General features: G+C 40.5%; 1 protein-coding gene, 1 long non-coding RNA gene and 1 pseudogene across 11 annotated transcripts in view; 2 read left to right on the forward strand and 1 right to left on the reverse strand.

Annotated features, from left to right (window-relative positions):
- The window catches only part of LOC140632584 (uncharacterized), a 57,870-nt gene extending 41,968 nt beyond the window's left edge, over positions 1–15,902 (forward strand). For 2 of the 3 annotated variants that reach the window (XR_012030185.1, XR_012030187.1), the window contains exon 2: positions 11,947–15,902. This is a non-coding gene — a long non-coding RNA (uncharacterized lncRNA). Of the gene's footprint in view, positions 1–9,018; positions 9,357–11,946 lie in introns of those variants that run through there. The other variant, XR_012030186.1, reaches the window with a different exon arrangement.
- Positions 1–18,256, reverse strand: part of GHR (growth hormone receptor) — a 270,875-nt gene that overhangs the window by 9,158 nt on the left and 243,461 nt on the right. For all 8 annotated transcript variants that reach the window (XM_072824750.1, XM_072824747.1, XM_072824745.1 and 5 more), the window contains 3 exons: positions 14,889–15,061; positions 9,766–9,944; positions 1,639–1,804 (listed from right to left, as the gene is read on the reverse strand). In XM_072824750.1, coding sequence (XP_072680851.1) covers positions 1,639–1,804; positions 9,766–9,944; positions 14,889–15,061 — 518 coding nt within the window. The remainder of the gene's footprint in view (positions 1–1,638; positions 1,805–9,765; positions 9,945–14,888; positions 15,062–18,256) is intronic.
- On the forward strand, positions 2,201–3,170 carry LOC140632580 (mitochondrial nicotinamide adenine dinucleotide transporter SLC25A51-like; annotated as a pseudogene).

Consider the following 18,256-nt stretch of genomic DNA (forward strand, 5'->3'; position numbering starts at 1 on the left):
GGGAATAGTGAGATTTCATTCTTACTATATTCCGTTGTATATACGTGTCACAACTTCTTTATCCATTTGCCTAGTGATGGACATTTAGGCTGCTTCTCTGTCTTGGCTATTGCAATGAGGCCGGGGGGGTATATATACTTTTTAAAGTTAGTGTTTTCATTGGGGAAACACCCAGTAGTAGAGTTACTGGATTGAATGGTATTTCTATTTTTAATACTCCATTCTCAAGACTCTATACTGTTTTCCCAGGTGCCTGCTCCAATTTATCTTCCCACCAACAGTGCAGGAGGGGGGTTCCCTTTTCTCCACCTCTTCATCAGGGTTATCTGCTTTACACGAAAAGACCAGTGAAATTCACTTTATTGTTGTTTCATTAAAAGTAGGATTTTTTTATGCTGAAATATTCCTTTGTTATTTTTATTTTATTTTTATCAAAATCCCCAAGGCAAATATTATGGATACTATAGAGAATTAGTGGAGCAGAGAATGGCATTTTGTATCTTGTGGTATCTGTAACTTTCTATCAGTAACATATTCAGGAATACAACAAAGCTAGAACTTATTTTTTTTTTAAACATGGAAGGAAAAACCAATTAAAAGATCTATGCCTAACTGAATTAAATGACATCATAAAAAGCTTAAAGAGTGTGTGGCAAATGTGCTTTTTAAACCAGAATTTCATTATGTCAAATATTGTTTAAAAGAACAAGCCTGTTAACTAGAACTTAGGAAAAAATGATGCTACAGGCATTTTCATTTAAGTGCTCTTTAGTATCATGGGTTCTACCTGTAGCATCCATGCAGAAAGAGAAATTTAATTTCTCTATAGCTTGTGACTGTTTCATCAGCAAGCCTCAGCTCCTCATACATAGCCCTGTAAACCTTCTGTTCTTCACTATAGATGCAATACAGCTAATTCCCACATGGGAGTGACAACTTTATATACTTACTGTTCATTGTTAAGCAGATTTCTTTATTTCTGTATCAAAAGTTCTAATTCTTTTATTCTCAATTCATAGATCTCATTTCTTTGAACTTGAATTATCTTTGTATTTTTCGTATGTAGGATCTTCAAATGTTCCATGTCATTCTGGCACATAACTAGCATACTACTTTTCAGGCTTATCTCCAGGTAAAAGCCGTGCCTAACCTTTCTGAAACCAATAAGTAGCTGCCATCGACTACGTATGCTGACACAATATTAGGCTTTCTCTTAGATGTCATATATCCATCTATCCATATGGATCCAGTATTTCTTCACTATGCATTTAAAAAGCATTTTTTTCTGATTATAAATGCAAAACAAACTCATTATAGATATCTTTAGAAATATAGAAACATATAAACAAAAGAATCATCTGAAAGTCTGATATCCAGAGATATCCCATTAATATCTTAGTGCGTCCTCCCCTCTCTAGCTTACATCTACCTCCAGACATTTCCTGAATTAAATCATCACACACGAAGTTCTCCTTCTGCTTTTGTAATGAATAAGATCTGTTAAAAAGAGTGAACTTGAGGTCTCTCACCCTGACTTTTGATGCTAATGGCTCATGGTCTGACCAACACTCTGACAATGTAGGCAATGTATTACTCTATTGACAAAATCCATGTTGGCTGCAATTTAAAATCTTTTACCTTCTTCACATGCAAATGGACTCATTTGAGGAAGTGTTACATAGAGCACCTCACTGAACTCGCCATATTTTTCAGAGTTTCGTTGTCTAGATCTCACACGCACTTCATATTCTTTATCCAGTCTCAACGAGTAAACTGGAACTGATGTTGACAATACAGGGTCCATCTTTCAAGACAAAATAGAAAACTTATTGGTTAGTAAGACAACAACTCAATGAGATAAACTCTATTAAGGTGCTTCTGTATTTGTATTCAAAATGAACTTCTGAAAAGTGGATCTTATTTTCCAGTGCACTGAGGGGGGGTTTGGACAAGGTCAGTGCCCGTGTGGCCACTGGCCGTTGCTCACAGGCTCTCCGATGTGCTGGCTGGTGGCAACCAGGCACAGAGCTGGGTGCCCATTGCAATGGCATGATTTAGCAGGGAGATGGCTGTCATTGGCTATTTTATTTTTCTTTTTGTGGCAAGACTCTCATGGAGCCTAGATATTTCAGGAAATCCCGTATCAAAGTTTTCTTCTTCCTAGAAGAAAGAACCTAACAGACTAGTAACAATGGGAGAAACGGAGAAATTTATCAAAAAAATACCCCCCCCAAACATCAGGCCAAGATAGTGTTACAAGTTAAAAATATCCTTCATGAAGAAAAAAGCTCTTAAGCAACATGGTGGATTCAGAAGCTCATGACAAGAGGCTACCCCTTCTAACATCTTCCCAACAAGATCTATCACCTCATACTACAAATGCTGGTGAAATGAAGCATTATTTGTGTGGTCACTGTGCAGCTTTCAGCAACGTAGCAATCACTTTTCCCACTCGGAAAGCTGTATGGAATCAAAACCTGGGATGCAGGGCTTCAGTTGGGGAGGGATGGTTTTTGAAAACTGTACCACGGAATCCTTCCCCCACTGATGCAGAAGACAACTATGCTGGCACTTACGTCTGGTCCATATGAGGATTTATCTTGCCTTCTCTGAAAGCATTAGTACCTCTGAGTTTGCAACCCACAGTGTGGCAACCGTGCTTGCAGGTACAACAGAAGCAATTTTCATTCCATTGGAAAGAGTTCAGATATTGCTTCAAGATCACAAGCATCATGACAAATTTACAAGCACTTACCAGGCTTTCAAGGCACTCAAATGCCATGGAATTAGTATTATAGAAGCTTGGTACCTGTTCTTTTCCATAATGGATTCAGGAATGTCCTTTCCTTTGGCCTTCTAGGTCCCATTAAGGAATATCTGCCTACCACAACAACTCACAGCACTCATTTGGTCACAGATTTTATCTGTGGAAGTCTGTTGGGTGCCGTGTTGGGAATCTTGTTTTTCCCAGTGAATGTTGTGACAACTCACTTGCAGTCCCAGATTGGTGGAGAATTTCAGTCTTTTCCCATGGTTTTCCAGAAAATCTGGCTAGAGTGGGACAGGAAGCTGATGAATCTTTTCAGAGCGGCTCACCTGAATTACATTGGTGTCTCACCTCTTGGGGAAAAATCAATGCAACTTATGAGTTTTTGTTAGAGATTATATGAAAACCATCAGTTAAGTGCCATTTATTAACTGAATAGACCTAAGAAGAATGCAGCTTGACCTTGTTCCTAATTGGCCAAATACAACTTGGTGTCATAAGTTCAGGGCACAATGAAGTATGGGCTAAGCTGTTTTCTTGAAGCACCAACATAATCAGAATAAAAGGTTCTAATAGGAAAAAAACAATATAGTGCACTAGCGGAGTTTGCTACTTAAAGAAAGATGGAGGCAAATAACTTTCTAAAGAAACGTTTTGTTACATAGATCACAGTCCTCAAAGTTGTTTTGGTACAAACCCAAACATAAAATAGATTTGTTTAAATAACTGTAGCTCTATCTGTACTGGGCTGTCAGATATTCTATACAAACAAAGCATAATAGAATTATAGTGGGAGAATGGTGGGACTATAAAGAAAATTACAGACATGTTGCTTACCCTTTGGATATTACAGTTTTGTAGGAAGGCATAAGAACAGAAAAAAAATCCATATTTCCACACCAAAACAAATTATAGTCAAACGCGCGCGCGCGCACACACACACACACACACACACACACACACACACACAATCTATTCTTTGGAAATTCTGGGTAGTCCTTCATAAGATCACAGAATTGGAAAGTGTCCTAGAAAAACCATAGTTGTCTAAATTATTCTATTAGTAGCAATTGCATATTTATTCTGCTTATTCTAGAAAGTTTAAAGGTACCTCAAATGGTTTGCTATTAAAAATTTATAAAGAAATGTCACCTGAGTCCTTGGTAATAAAAACCAAGGTCCCACAACCCTTACGGTCAGGATCTTCTTTTACCTGCCAGGGGGAGGGTAGTAAGACTGTTAGACCCTTAAGACATAAAGCTATCAAAGAGGTAGACCCCACTAATGATAGTGCTTTCCTTCAAGTCAAACACTCAAAGCAGGTATTCAATATGGATTTTTCAAGGTGGTCTAGCTGGATGTTTTCAGATAGAACACCTTGCTACCATTTATAGAAAACTAGGAAAACGTGTATTTTCAACAGCATAGACTTTTCACATTAAAAAGATTCTCATAATTTAAGTTAGAGGCTGGGCCTGCAGCTTCTAAAATAAATATACATTCACCTCAGTTAGCTTGTAGTCACAAGGTCCCTATTTTTTCCCACATGTACATGGGATGTTTAGTTTGTATCTTTCATTGAAGCTTCTTCTTCTTCTTTTTAAAAGGTTTATTTATTTTAGAGAGAGAGCACGAGGGGGCATGCATGGGCAAGGTCGGGAGGGAGGGGCAGAGGGAGAGGGAGTGAGAGAAACCTAAGCAGACTTTGTGCTAACCACAGAGTGTTTGGATCTCATGACCTGAGCCAAAACCGAGTCACCGCTTAACTGACTGTGCCACCCAGGCACCCCTGAAACTTCTTCATACGTGATATATTTGCATGCCTAAAATACTTTTTAAAAGGCAAGATTCTGAATTTTAAACTTATTGGTTTCCCTAATATATTTTTTGAAACATATGTGTCCAGTTTTGAGGCCCAAATTTCTCTGTTATTATAACCAATATTATTTCATTACAGATTTCACTAATAACAAGACCAAACAGAGGCCCTCAGTGATTTGGTCTATGGCTTCCTCTTTATCTTCCCTCCAAAGCAGTCACACCAAACTCGGTTTCATTTACATGGCTCCTACTACCTGCATGGAACCCTGCCACCTGCCTTTGAGGGAATGTCTATTCTCAGCCAATCCCAGTGCAAGTATTGCTTATATTCTTTTTTTTTTTTTTTAAAGATTTTATTCATTTATTTCAGACAGTGCACAAATGGGAGAGGGGCAGAGGGAGAGGAAGAAGCAGACTCCCCACTGAGCAGGGGACATGGGGCTCGATCCCAGAACCCCAGGATCATGACCAGAGCCAAAGGCAAATGCTTAACTGACTGAGCCACCCAGGCACCCCAGTATGTTTATATTCTAAGAAGTCATTCTTGGCACTTTTTCCTACTCCATCCTGACAGTCACATCTTATATTACTTCTTATACTTATATTACGTTGCTCAAATTTCTATATTACACCACAAATTCCCTGGAGCAAACAATTCCTTCATTATCTTTGCATTTCCAAAGCCCAGCATAGTACCAAGTATACAGTGGGTGCTCAGGAGATGGCCCAACCAATATGGATAATTCTATAGCACCCATTCCTTCTTTATTTTTTATTTTTATTTTTTTCCATTCCTTCTTTAAAAAACAATACATCCTTAACCTGATTTAGCAGGTAAATAGTTATAAACAATTATATCATCATTAGTATTACTTTTATATTAAAAACGTACTTTTAAAAAAGATTTTATTTATTTATTCATGAGAGACACACAGAGAGAGGCAGAGAGAGAGGCAGAGCGGGAAGCAGGCTCCCTATGGGAAGCCTGATGCAGGACTTGATCCCAGGACTCTGGGATCACGACCTGAGCTGAAGGCAAACACTCAACCACTAAGCCACCCAGGCGTGTTTTGTTTTGTTTTGTTTTGTTTAAAGGCACAGTAATAGAAAATTCCACATTGTCAGTGGTAACCTGAATCCCCAATACAAGCCACAAACACTAGCTTCCCGCTGCCCCATTTATGAACCTCACTTGTTCTTAAGCTTATGGCACTTGTGCTCATAATCAATTAGATTGTGAATTTTCTCAGCAGAGGTCAGTTCTTACAGATAAGCCCTTGGTATTCATGACAACTCTGAGACACTTGTAAGAAATGCCATGATGATGTAACTTCACTTATAGAAGGTGGGTGAAGTAAAAGTTAACTGACCCTTTTGGACTCACATAGATATGAGATTTAGCAGAGATGCAGTAAGTGCAGCAGAGTCAAGCTGGGATGCAACCTGGAATGGTCCCATGCTCCCATGGACCTGGCTCAGAGTGCGAGTGTCGTATCTGTGCGTCAGCTGAAATACAGCTCTATCACTGGACTTTCAGGGCTTAAACTATGATCAGTAAATCTATGGATGCCAATGAAGGTAAATCCATGTATGCTAATGAATTCACATCTTTGCTTTTCCTAGACTCTCAAACTTTTTGTTTCAGGACTCCTTTACACTCTTAAAAAATATCTAGTTCATGATATAATTCAGAGCGTGAATCAATAGGGATTGGTGATTATTTGGATATAAGGTATAAGAGCAAGTTTCTGATTGATGTCAGGACAATATTCTCTTTAATTTGAACAACTGTATGGACATGTTGTCATTTACTGAGAGAGGGAGAGTAGGGAGGCAGGAGGAGGTTTGAACATGTTGCTTTTTTGAGATGCCACTGAGGCATCCCTGTGGATATGTCCAAGTGTGGAATGCAAAAATGAGGTCAAGGTGGAAAGACTGTGCTAAGTGCCCTCATGTGTTGACATTAATACGGTGCTTTCTATTTTTCCACTAGCTTTTACCAAATGGAGTATTTTTTTTAATACTCACAACCACTATGTGAAACAGAGAAAGTGAGCATGACCAGTTTTACAGTACAATGAAATACTCTCAGCAATAAAAAGGAATGTCACACTCAGCAATATGAATGAATCTTGTATGCATTGTGAGGAGTGAAAGAAGCTAGAATCAAAAAGGTTATTATATCATTCCATTCCAATGACTTCTTGGAAAGGGCAAAACTACAGAGATGAGCATACTGGTGGGTGCCAAGGGTTCAGGTTTGGGGAGGATTTGACTACAAAGGGACAGTATGAGAAATTTTTTTGAAGGTTATGATAAGTTGTTCTGTATCCTGATTGTGATGTTAGCTACAAAGGTCTATGGGTCTGTCAAGACTCACAGAATCATACAGGTAGAAGGTGGATTTAAGTATGTGCATATTTTTGAGTATCTATTCAAAGAATTTTAAGTGAGGAGTGTGTTTTAGAATGATCATTCTGGCTCCAGTGTGAAGAATAGATCATATGCATCAAACACCAGAAGCATAAGACCTGCTTGGGGGAATGCTGTATTAATCCAGTCAGATAGGACTCCAATTGAACTAGGATGGTAAACATGGTAGTTACTTAAAGGTTAGTTGCAATGTGGAATCAGAAACTGTATCAATGAATCTTCCCTATCCTGCTACATTAAAATCCACCTTTTAAAAAAAGATTTATTTATTTATTCATGAGAGATACAGACAGAGAGAGGCAGAGACACAGGCAGAGGGAGAAGCGGGCTCCTTGCAGGAAGCCTGATGCAGGACTCAATCCTGGATCCCCGGATCACAACCTGAGTCAAAGGGAGGTGCCCAACCACTAAGCCACCCAGGCATCCCCAAATCCACCTTTCTATCTAGTACTTTGAATGGATCACCTCCCCACCCATTATTTTCGTTACATCAAGTATTAGTCATTTGGAAAATATTGGTTCATTGAGTTGCGCAAATTTTCTAAATGTTCACACATTTTATTATACAATATAAAAATCCACTTTAGCTAATATCACCATGGATCTCATATGGAAAGTCATCAAAGACTGGGAAAGCTATCAAGCTCACTACTGCATATCCAAGTTTTCCAAAATTTTAATTTTCCTTTGAAAGCTCAAATTTCATTGGTAACAACCACTGTCATTGTTTTTCTTAAACTAATAAGCACACTTCATTCTTTTTCAAGAAATGTTTGCCCAGTATTTGCCAACTTCACTATGAATAACCATCTATTAATTTATCAGTTGTTCTTTCAAGTAAATATGGTGTTTCATGCAAAAAGCAGCTGGTTCAGCTGGCAACTCAGCCATTTGGGTGCTTTATTAAGACAATCATCCATAGCTCAGTATGCATCAGAAGTGTATTATGTGTACTTGACATGTGTTCACAAATATTCAAAAGCTATGTCATCAAAGGTTGAGATTTAATAAAATTAATAAAATGTGCAGCTTCCTCAAGACCACTCTAATGTAAAGCTGGCTTTCTCCCCTTTACTGTAAGTGCACGGTGGTGGCAAGCACAGTGACTGTCAGTGTTGTTTAGAATGACCGCCTTGATTGTGTTCAGGTGACAGCAGTGTTCCCACCATAGCTTTTGAACCATGGATACAAATCTCATGGTGAAAAAAGGAAATAACCCTTTTTTTTTTTTAAGATTTTATTTATTTATTCATGAGAGACACAGAGCGAGAGGCAGAGACATAGGCAGAGGGAGAAGCAGGCTCCATGCAGGGAGCCTGATGTGGGACTCGATCCCGGGACCCCGGGATCACGCCCTGAGCCAAAGGCTCAACTCAACTGCTGAGCCACCCAGGCGTCCCAAGGAGATAACCTTTTAGTACTTGTGTGAAGACAATCTTGATCTTGTGGACTCCCTGAAAGGGTCTCAGGGACTCTCACACTCTGAGAACTTCTGCCCTGGAGTACCCAGCACAGTGCCTTCTGCACAGTACTTATTTCAATATCAGTTGCTGAATAAATGTTTCACTGAAAACTTGAATTTAGAAAGTTTTATTTGACTCAACAGCCGACCGGGATTTTTTGCACCAAGTTAATGGAACAGATATCTAAATTAAAATGATTCTGAGGGGCACCTGGGTAGCTAAGTGGTTGAATGTTTGCCTTTGGCTCAGGTCATGATCCTGGGGTCCTGGGATCAAGTGCCGCGTCAGGCTTCCCAGAGGGAGCCTGCTTCTCCCTCTGTCTATGTCTCTGCCTCTCGCTCTGTGTCTCTCATGAATAAATAAATAAAATGATTCTGAAAACAGCACCTCAAAGCCCACTATTTAACTGCTCACAGCTGCTCCAAACTTAACTTTAATGACAAAATTGGCTTCCTTTTCAGCCGATCACTGAATGGACAAGGCCTGCTGTCTCAAAATTCTGGGAGTGAATCTGCAAAGCCACGGGGCAAGACCTGATGACTGGCCAGAAACGACTTGGCCAGGGCTATGACTCTGTGGTTAGACTGATTTAGAATTAGTTATATTTGGAGCAGCAAGATAATCCTGTTTTTCTTCTTGTTGTGTGCCATGTGGAATTTATCTAAGTGCCGAGTTCCCATACATATGTCAAGGAGGTGAACAGTTCAGAGGTCAACGACTACCATGCTGCTTGCCTGCATCAAAACCTCTAAGCTGGATTCTTCCTCTCTGAGATATGTAACAAAATCACCTTCTGAAAGCTCTAGGGGACAAACCCTCTTCCTCTGTTTCCTTCCTGGAGTCACTGAAGAACTTACATTAATGAGGATCCTGTAAGTAGTAGCAACTAAAATCACGGGAGGATGTTTAGCCATAGCTCATTGTTGATCTTGATCATAACTCTTCTCATGTCTAGCCACAGCCCCAAAGATAGCTTAAGTAGCTAGAGTGTATGATTTTGTCAAACATTAAACTGGACACTGAGAAGGACTGGGGAGATAGTTTTCCTTTCCTTCCTTACACTTCCATATAAGCTCCACGGAAGCATCTGTCCTTGGACAGAATTCCCAGATATTTTACTGCTTTTTATCTGTTTTCCTCAAATAAAGAAATAAGGAGTGTATATACAGCATGGGCATGTGGAATTAGGTCAAAAGGAAGTCTGACTGCAAAGGAGAGAGGTGTTGTTGGTATAAAGAAAAGTCAAAGTATTTTTGAGTGTGCTGTATAATCATATCTTACCATTTTCCACTGGGACTCATTCACTTCTTTGTATTGTAGTTCATACTCGAGGACTATCCATCCCTTCTGAACATCCGCATTGGGTGGTGGTTCCCATCTCACTTGGATATCTGCATGGATTCCCGTTAAACTGATGTTCAGTAAAGTCCAGTTGAGGCCGATGGGTGGGTCTGGTTGCACTGTGCATTTCAACAGAGAGTTAGTGCACAGAGAGACAGACAGGTACAGCTTGATTTAACGGAGAGCTTTCTTCAGAAGAGACCAATTACTTTATGCATTTTTGTTATCCATACTCTTAATTCTTCCAATATTCTTATTATACTCTCATTGTAGTAGAGAATACAATTTTTTTTTTTTTTTTGGCTGGAGTATGATCTGTTTATGACCTTGAAGACCAAAAGCTCCTATAAAATTCCTTTTCAAGTTTAAAAATCTGATCTAAAATTCTTCTTGGGGCCCATGTCTTACATATCTTTTAGCCCTGATAGGATTAATGCTTTGGGATTTTGGCAAGGGAATTCATTGTAACTCGAAACTGAAGGAACAGAAACAGAAAGACCTAGAGTATTTGAACACGTGGCTATTTTGGAACTAGGGATAGATAAATCCTTTTTATTCCAAATTGTTTATTACCTAGGGCAAAGATCTTATCAATTTCTGTATTGCTACTAGAATAATCCCACCAAACACTCTGCTGATGCTCCTTAGCATGATGTCTTCCTAGCCACATGTGGTGATTTTTTTTCAGACATAAGAAGGAAGGCACTGTACTCTTCTCTCAAATGGTGATGAGTCAGGATTTTCTGTCTCTTACTTAACTGTTACGTGAAGAATCTGAAATAGTGTTTTGCTTGGTTTCTATGGACAAACTGTACATTCTCTGGTAAATCAGCTGCATTCTGCTTATTAGGACTGCAAAGACCACAATTTACCAAAGATTGATGAAGAGAAATATGTATTCCAAAGCTAGGAACTATACCTAAATTTACATTCTGGATAGTTCCTGATATATTATTGCCCTTTAGGTCTTAGTACTGAGGTTTTCAAAAATCACTTCCAGATACAAAGTAAAATTTACTTACTTTTTAAAAAAGATTTTATTTATTTATTCATGAGACACACACACACACACACACACACACAGAGAGAGACAGAGAGAGAGAGAGAGAGAGAGGCAGAGACACAGGCAGAGGGAAAAGCAGGCTCCATGCAGGAAGGCCCATGTGGGACTCTATCCCGGGACTCCAGGATCATGCCCTAAGCCAAAGACAGATGCTCAACTGCCGAGCCAGCAGGTGTCCCAAAATTTACTTTCTTTTCTACTGTTTGTAGAAGGTCACCCAGAGCGTTGCAAAGTCTGGATCCCTAGGGTTGACCAGACAAAGGCCTATAGATATAAGTGTGAGGAGCCATAACTGGCTGTTAAAATCTGGTGGCCAAAGGAGGAAGCGCTTGCATTCAATCAGACTTAAGACAGACCTTAGTGTGAAGGAGCATGATATTGGCCCCTGTAGAGGGGCCAACTTTAAAAAAATAGACAATCCAAATATGACTAATAATGACCAAATTTTGGAAATTAAATTAGAGGGATTTGCAAAAATAGTTGGGCTGCATATGGCTACAGTAATGACAGTAATGCTTCACCCTTCTGGATTTGTTGGGGACTGAGGAATTCTGATAACTGAAGCTTAACTCTTTAAGAGACCAAAATATAAACATGTTTTTGATGGAAAAATTTCAACTTATTACTCATATTTCATCTTACAAACTCCCCTTTCTACTTTATTTTTTTCCCCCTTTCTACTTTAAATAGAAAATAGGGAACATGGTCCTTTTTGAGATGGCTTGTACCACTGTTAGAAGCATAGTAACCTCCCCCTTACCTCTGTGCATATTGTTACATGCTGTATGCAACAGCTCCTCTGAGATGCTGGAAAAGCACCTGAGACCGACTACATCCCCAGGCAGCCTCTGGTCCCTCCCCAGAATGTGCTCCTCTGTCACTTTCCCTCTCTCTGTTAATGGCACCTCCATTCCTCCAGTTGCTCAGGATGAAATTACTGAGCTCTTCCTTGACTCATCTTTTTCTCACCACCTCCACATTCTGTCAGCTGTATGTTTTTTTTTTTTTTAAGATTTATTTATTTATTTATTTATTTATTTATTTATTTATTTATTTAGAGAGAACAAGCAAGGAAGGGAGGAGCAGAGGAAGAAAGAGAAGCAGACTCTCCGCCAAGATGGGAGCCCAATGCGAGGCTTGATCTGAGGACCCTGGGACCATGACCTAAGCCGAAGGCAGCCACTTAACAGACTGAGCCACCCAGGGACCTCTCAGCTGTACTTCGGAGATGGTCGCAGAGTCCAACTGCTCTTCACCATCTGCATCTCCAAACCCAGTCCCACCATTATGCTTTTTTGCGTATTGCTGCGTTAGCCTCCTAAGCAGTCCTCCTGTGGTCTTTGTCCTGCTTCAGTCTGTTCTCAATATAATCCGTATAATATTTGTCACAGTGGTTATTTTCACACTTGTGTTAGAGCACATCGCTCATTTAAAACCCTCCAAAGGCTTCCAATGTCACTCCAGGTAAAAGCCAGAATCATCCAATGGCTTCACGGGTGCTGTAGCTTTGGCTCACGGATCCCTCAGATGTGGCCTGTCACATGCCCCTCCTTGCTCACTCTGTGCCAGCTCCTCTCTCCACCATGCTGTTCCTCAAGCGAGCAAGGGCATTCTCCCACTGTGGGAGCTTTGCCCTTGCTGTGCCCTCTTGCTGGAATGTTGTTCTCTCATGTTTTTCTTTACTCAGCAAAGACAGCTCTGATAACTCTAATAAAATAGCAACCTCTCCTGCACTCCTCTTCTCCCTCCCTATGTTATTTTTCTTCATTGCATTGTCTTTCTCCAGCTTCGCTGGGATAAAATCCCACGAGGGCAGACGTTTTCTGCTCCTGGCACCTAGAAATGTACTTGGCCCAAGGGAGGGACTCAGTAAATATTTGCTGAATGAATGAATGAACAACAAGTGTCTAACAATACAGGACTTTAAATCCAAAGATGAGCCCTGTGAGATAGTAGGAGAGTACTCATATAACACGTGACGAAGCTGAGGTTTATGGTTGTCTTCTTAAGATCTATTAGGCTCACCTTGTTCCTTGCTGTCTCCCCCTCCCAGCAACCTCCCTCCCTGCTATGGTTGTAACTGCCTATCACCATCTTTTGCCTTAATTATCTTTTGCCTTAATTATCATAAAGATGATCACAAAGTGTTCTAACCTCTCTCTCTCTACTCTGTGTGACTCCAATCTACCCTCTACACAGCGGCAAGATGTATTTCCCCGAGACATTTAGTAACACAACAGGTGGCACTGGATAAGTTTGAGATTAAGAGCGCAGACTCTGGAGCTGTGCTGCCTAGGTTCCAATCTCCGCTCCACCTACTAGCTGACAGACCTTGAATTAGCCTTTAAATGCCCTCAGCCTCAATGTTGTCATCTGTGACATGGAGATTATAATAGGACCTCTCTCACAGAGTTATTATACCCGACCCATAGGTAAGGGCTTTGTAAGTGTTAGTCAGCTAATATTATCCTCAGGGCATTTCCCTCCTTAAACATCTTCAAATGCACCTCTTGGCAGTCATTTAAAGTCTAACTTCCTTTGTGGGGTTCACAAGACCACTTGGGACTTCTCTGGCTGATCAATCAGGCCGGCCTAACTGCTCCCAGTCCTTCAACATTCTGTGCCATTTATCACTTCTGGAACTTAGTCACTGTTGGAAGACTCAGTCCATCTTGTGTATCTGGCAACTAACTCCCACTGAGGCCCCAAGGAGTAACTGAACTGCCACCATTTCTGGGCTTTACTTGCCCCTCCCTCATGCCCATCCAATCGTTGTACCTTCGGCCACTGCGTTGGCTTACTATGCCCTCCACACACCTCGAGTCCAGCACCTAAACCATTTGACCATTTGACACACCTGACTCCCCTCCTTGACCATAGCTTACTCATTCTGTAGCCACCACACTGAGTACAGGGTTCAAGGCATGGCAGGCCCTCAGTGAAAGTCAGCCATGGAAATGAGTGGGGCTAGGTATTGGCAGGGACAGGGTTAGAACCATGGGTCTGGACCTAATACTCTTACTACTACCCGGTTAGCTACCCAAGGGCTATGTCTATTGATATTGCAGCTTACGATAAATAGTCTCTCCAAGTTATGTAGTTGGGTTCTCATTTCTGCTTGTTCTTCTCCCTGACAGGCTATCAGATTTACTCGTTTCTGCCTGCAGCTTCTAGCCACATTCTCTTAGCCTCTTCTAGTCCACTGATGCCTGGGAAACCACACACAGGCGTCTAAGGACAGAACGTCTCAGAGAAACTCCAAGCAATTTCTATAACAGATGAGCCTTTATGGATAGATTCTGAGGCACCATATCAGCTACTCATAGTCCTTTGATTCTTTATATTTTGCTGTTTACAATATTATAGTATAAACATAAATATTCCAGTTACAGTTGTTTGTTTTGTTTTATTTCCCCTTGTGTTCTTCTGATGGGCAAGTGATAATCTGTCTAGATCTTTCATTTGGTTCATTGAGCTCTGATTATATCCAATGTTTGTCTTGAGATCTTATAAACATGTCTTTAAACTGATTTGGGGCTGTTTTGTAAATATAAAGTTCCAGAAATATTATGCTTTGTGATAAAATCTAGGCACTTATTATAGTGATGACAGGGATCAAAGGTCAACATATTTCAGATCTGAATATAGTAATCATATTGAATAATTAGGGAAGAAAGAATCTTAGGAGTATGGTGAGTTTGTCTCTTGTGGTGGCACCCAAGAACATAATCCATCTTGAAAGACCTCAAGTAAAAGACTGCACAGTTCCCATTCTTTTCCTGACAACATTTACTGTCAGGTTGTTTTATGTTAGAGCCAACTTATGTTCCCCTGCCTTCTCCCTCTTGTTCACTGGCTGACCTCATGCCTTGTAAAGAAGACCTCCATTCACCTAACTTACAATGACAAAGTCTTCCTACTTGAATCCACATGGACATTGAGGCTTCCCCGCTTATTTAATCTAAAGCCGTGTCAAGTAAAACACAAACCTGTGATTTACCTATTTCCTCAACAGAGAAACACTTTTGATCCACCGTACCACCATTGCTGGTTAGCTTGATACAGTAGGGTATCCAAATGGAGGTATAAGATGAATTAAAGTAACAGCTGTTTTCTCCGGCAGAGACATAATCGGGGCATTCTTTCCACTCTTGAGTCCATTCTTGCGTGCTCCTGAAATGAAGGGTAAAAAAAGATGAATTGTTCCAAAAATTATGCCATGGTTTAAGTCAATGTGAGGTGCCTGAGAGTCAGATTCAATAAGTTGGAACACAAATATTTTACAACCAAGTCTTTCAAGAGCATTGTTTCCAAGAAGTGTCACATCTGTGGACTCACCCACAGGGTCTGCAGACTGACAGGGCTATTGGTACTTTTACTATAGTAAAAGCACCCATTCATCAACTGCTTATGATGCACCAGCTCCTAAATTAAGTAATTTGTGGGTAGGCACTTCATTATCCTGAGGCTCTGAGGCTTAGGGAGGTTTAAAATGTTCCTTTATTAAAACACTACAGAGGGTCAGCATCCAAACTATAAAGAGTTCCAAAGTCCCATTCTTTGGACCTGGATATTTTCCCAACTCATGGTGTAGGACACTGAGAAGGCACACTGGTGTGTTCTTCAGGCTGAGTGACACTGAGGTTTGAGTGGCCTTACGGTAAAAAACTGGCTATCACCCTACTCTGAACTGCTGAACCCTGTGTCCATATCCCCAGGTTGTCTTATGCTTGGGGGAGTTTTCCTGATGCCTTCAACTCCTTCCCATATTCTTGGTTTCTTCCCTAATTATATGAAGAGCCATGAGAACACTGTAAACACTCTGGACTTCTAGGTGATATTTATGAAGCATAGGAATCCTAGCCTTTTTCTCCTCACCCTTAAAAGAGACAAAAGGTCATGAGCCCAGAAATTAAAAATTTTTTTCCAAACCCAGAAAGTAATTTTTTCTATTTTGTAAGTAGAATGGACATTTACTTATAATATTAAAAAATGGAAATGAAAATGAGCTAAATTGAATCAATGTGTTTGCCTATCTGTTCCTTTTGTCTTTGCTCTACAAAAAACAAGCTCATGTTTTCCTAGATCTTGGCTCAGATTAAAAACAAACAAACAAACAAAACAAATCATGGAGGAAAGATGGATGCATGGAGAATACTGAAGAAATCAGAGAAGCCACATATTTACATTCTGCCATACAGTTTTTCATCTCTATCCCACTCTACAGAAAGCATCATTTACCCAGATGACTTAAAACACCATCAGGATTAGCTAAATGGGAAAGAGATATCAGGAAGTTTACTGTGGAAGGAAGCAGAGTTTTGGGAAAGGAAAATCCCTGGTTAGCTGCCAATAGGAACCTGAACAAAAATGCAGAGCAATCAAGGATTGCCTAGACTCAAGTCTACCCCTGCAAGAACACAGAAACATGTGTTAGAATGTGACCCAGCTCTCCAAAGTCCCATCTCTCTGACTGACTGAATGAATGAGTCCAGCACGTATCTTTGGGTGCTGGCTATACAAGTACTATAGAAGCATTACATCTGGGGCAGCCAGGTGGCTCAGTTAGTTAGGCGTCTGCCTTTGGCTCAGGTCGTGATCTCAGGGTCCTGGGATCGAGTCCCACAGCAGGCTCCCGTTCAGCTGGGAGCCTACTTCTCCCTCTGCCTATGTCTCTGCCCCTCTCTGGCTCTCATGAATAAATAAATAAAATCTCTTAAAAAGAAGCATTATATCTGGGACTACCGCTGTGTGGATAAAATGATTAATTAGATTTTGTTTGTAACTTCAGGCTAGAAGGAGACTCAAAAATTATCATCTGAGTACATTTTTTGTCTCCTGTATTCATTCCATTCATATTTAATAAGCACTGATTATATATATAAAACACTGTGCTGGACATTATGCAGGATGCATGTGTGTCTAAGGAATTGGTCCTGCCTCGGAGGAAGGACTAAAACACTGTATTGCAAAGCAGTGTGGGTTTGTGCTCACAAATAGTGCCAAAAGTTCAGAAGAGGGAATGTTCTAGCTGTTCATGGAAGGCTTCAAGGTAGTGGTGGTGTTTCTAACAATCTTTGCAGATGGGTTAAAGTTTAATACATGGCAATAGGGGAAGGAAGGAGCGAACAGAGTAGTCAAAGGCACTGAGGTCTGGAAGTGCGGGCATGAGTCTGGTAAGGGGAACACAAGGCAATGGAATAAATGGGAAAACAAGTTAGAATTGCTACTTGGGCAGAACACTTAATTATCTGCTTACTATTCATGAGATGCCAGCTGAGAAGGTTTATGAGTCAAGAAGACATAAAGCCAGGTGGTCTGTGGCTAAGGGAGAAGAAGGTAGAAGTGACCCTGTGAAGGCTGAGGTGCTTGGGGCTGGTAGGCAGACAGTGCAGGTCTGTGAGCATCCCTCTAGGGGACGGGTGCTGGGTAGCGATGAGCGACAAGGGCACCACAGGCTGTAGGCAAGGCAGGGACTGGAAGGAGGGGTGAGGAGATGCAGACCACACATGTTTCCTTCTCTACAGCTGTTTCTCAGGCTGGTCTGTTTGGCACTGGGAGGGAACTTAATGTGGCGTGAGGGGGGTCCTTGAGACAGTTGCCCATCAGCTGTTGGAAAGAACTTGGGATTAACATGGCTGGTGAACTGTAGCTTAAATTCTGGTTGAGATTCTTAAAAGTTGCATAACCTTGGATGAGAGGGAGATTCATCCCTGATGGGAAATGCGAGTGGTATGTGTGTGTGTGTGTGTGTGTGCGTGTGTCTGTATATATGTATGCATGTGTGCGTATAGTGTGTGTATCTATGCACATGTGTGTGAGTGTGTATGTATGTTTAGAGTAGTAGGAAAAGGATGAAAAAATTAGGGATAGGTGGGTCATTGACCTACGGAATGGTTTATTTTATCTTGACTGGCAAACTAAGGAAGAGTATAATTAAAGAGAATGGTTTAGCAAGATTGCTCAGAGGAATGAGGCTCCTAAATAATAATATGGATAAAAAATGTATTTAGTATAGTTCATAGTCTAAAAGTATTAAAATGTAAAAATGTAGTACAGTGCTTAGCGGGTCTGGATTTGTAACAGGGAGATTAGCTCTGCATGTTTCATGGTTTCTTGACTTTGACATGCCTCCTTGGGGACTGTATGAAAAACTTTGTTTAGATTATTCCAAATCCATTAGTTTCACAGAGCAAACAACTTAAAGCACTTATCTTAAGCACAGGAACAGTTAGTTCAAAACACACTCCCAACACCCTCCCCCTCATTAACCAAAGTTGAATTTTATTTTCAATAAATATTTAAAACTTATCTTTAAACTCTTGAATTTAGACAAAAAGACAAATGGGCTCACAAAATAGGGACTCT

The sequence above is a fragment of the Canis lupus genome, chromosome 4 (genome assembly GCF_048164855.1).
Source record: "Canis lupus baileyi chromosome 4, mCanLup2.hap1, whole genome shotgun sequence".
In the NCBI taxonomy this organism is placed as follows: domain Eukaryota; kingdom Metazoa; phylum Chordata; class Mammalia; order Carnivora; family Canidae; genus Canis; species Canis lupus.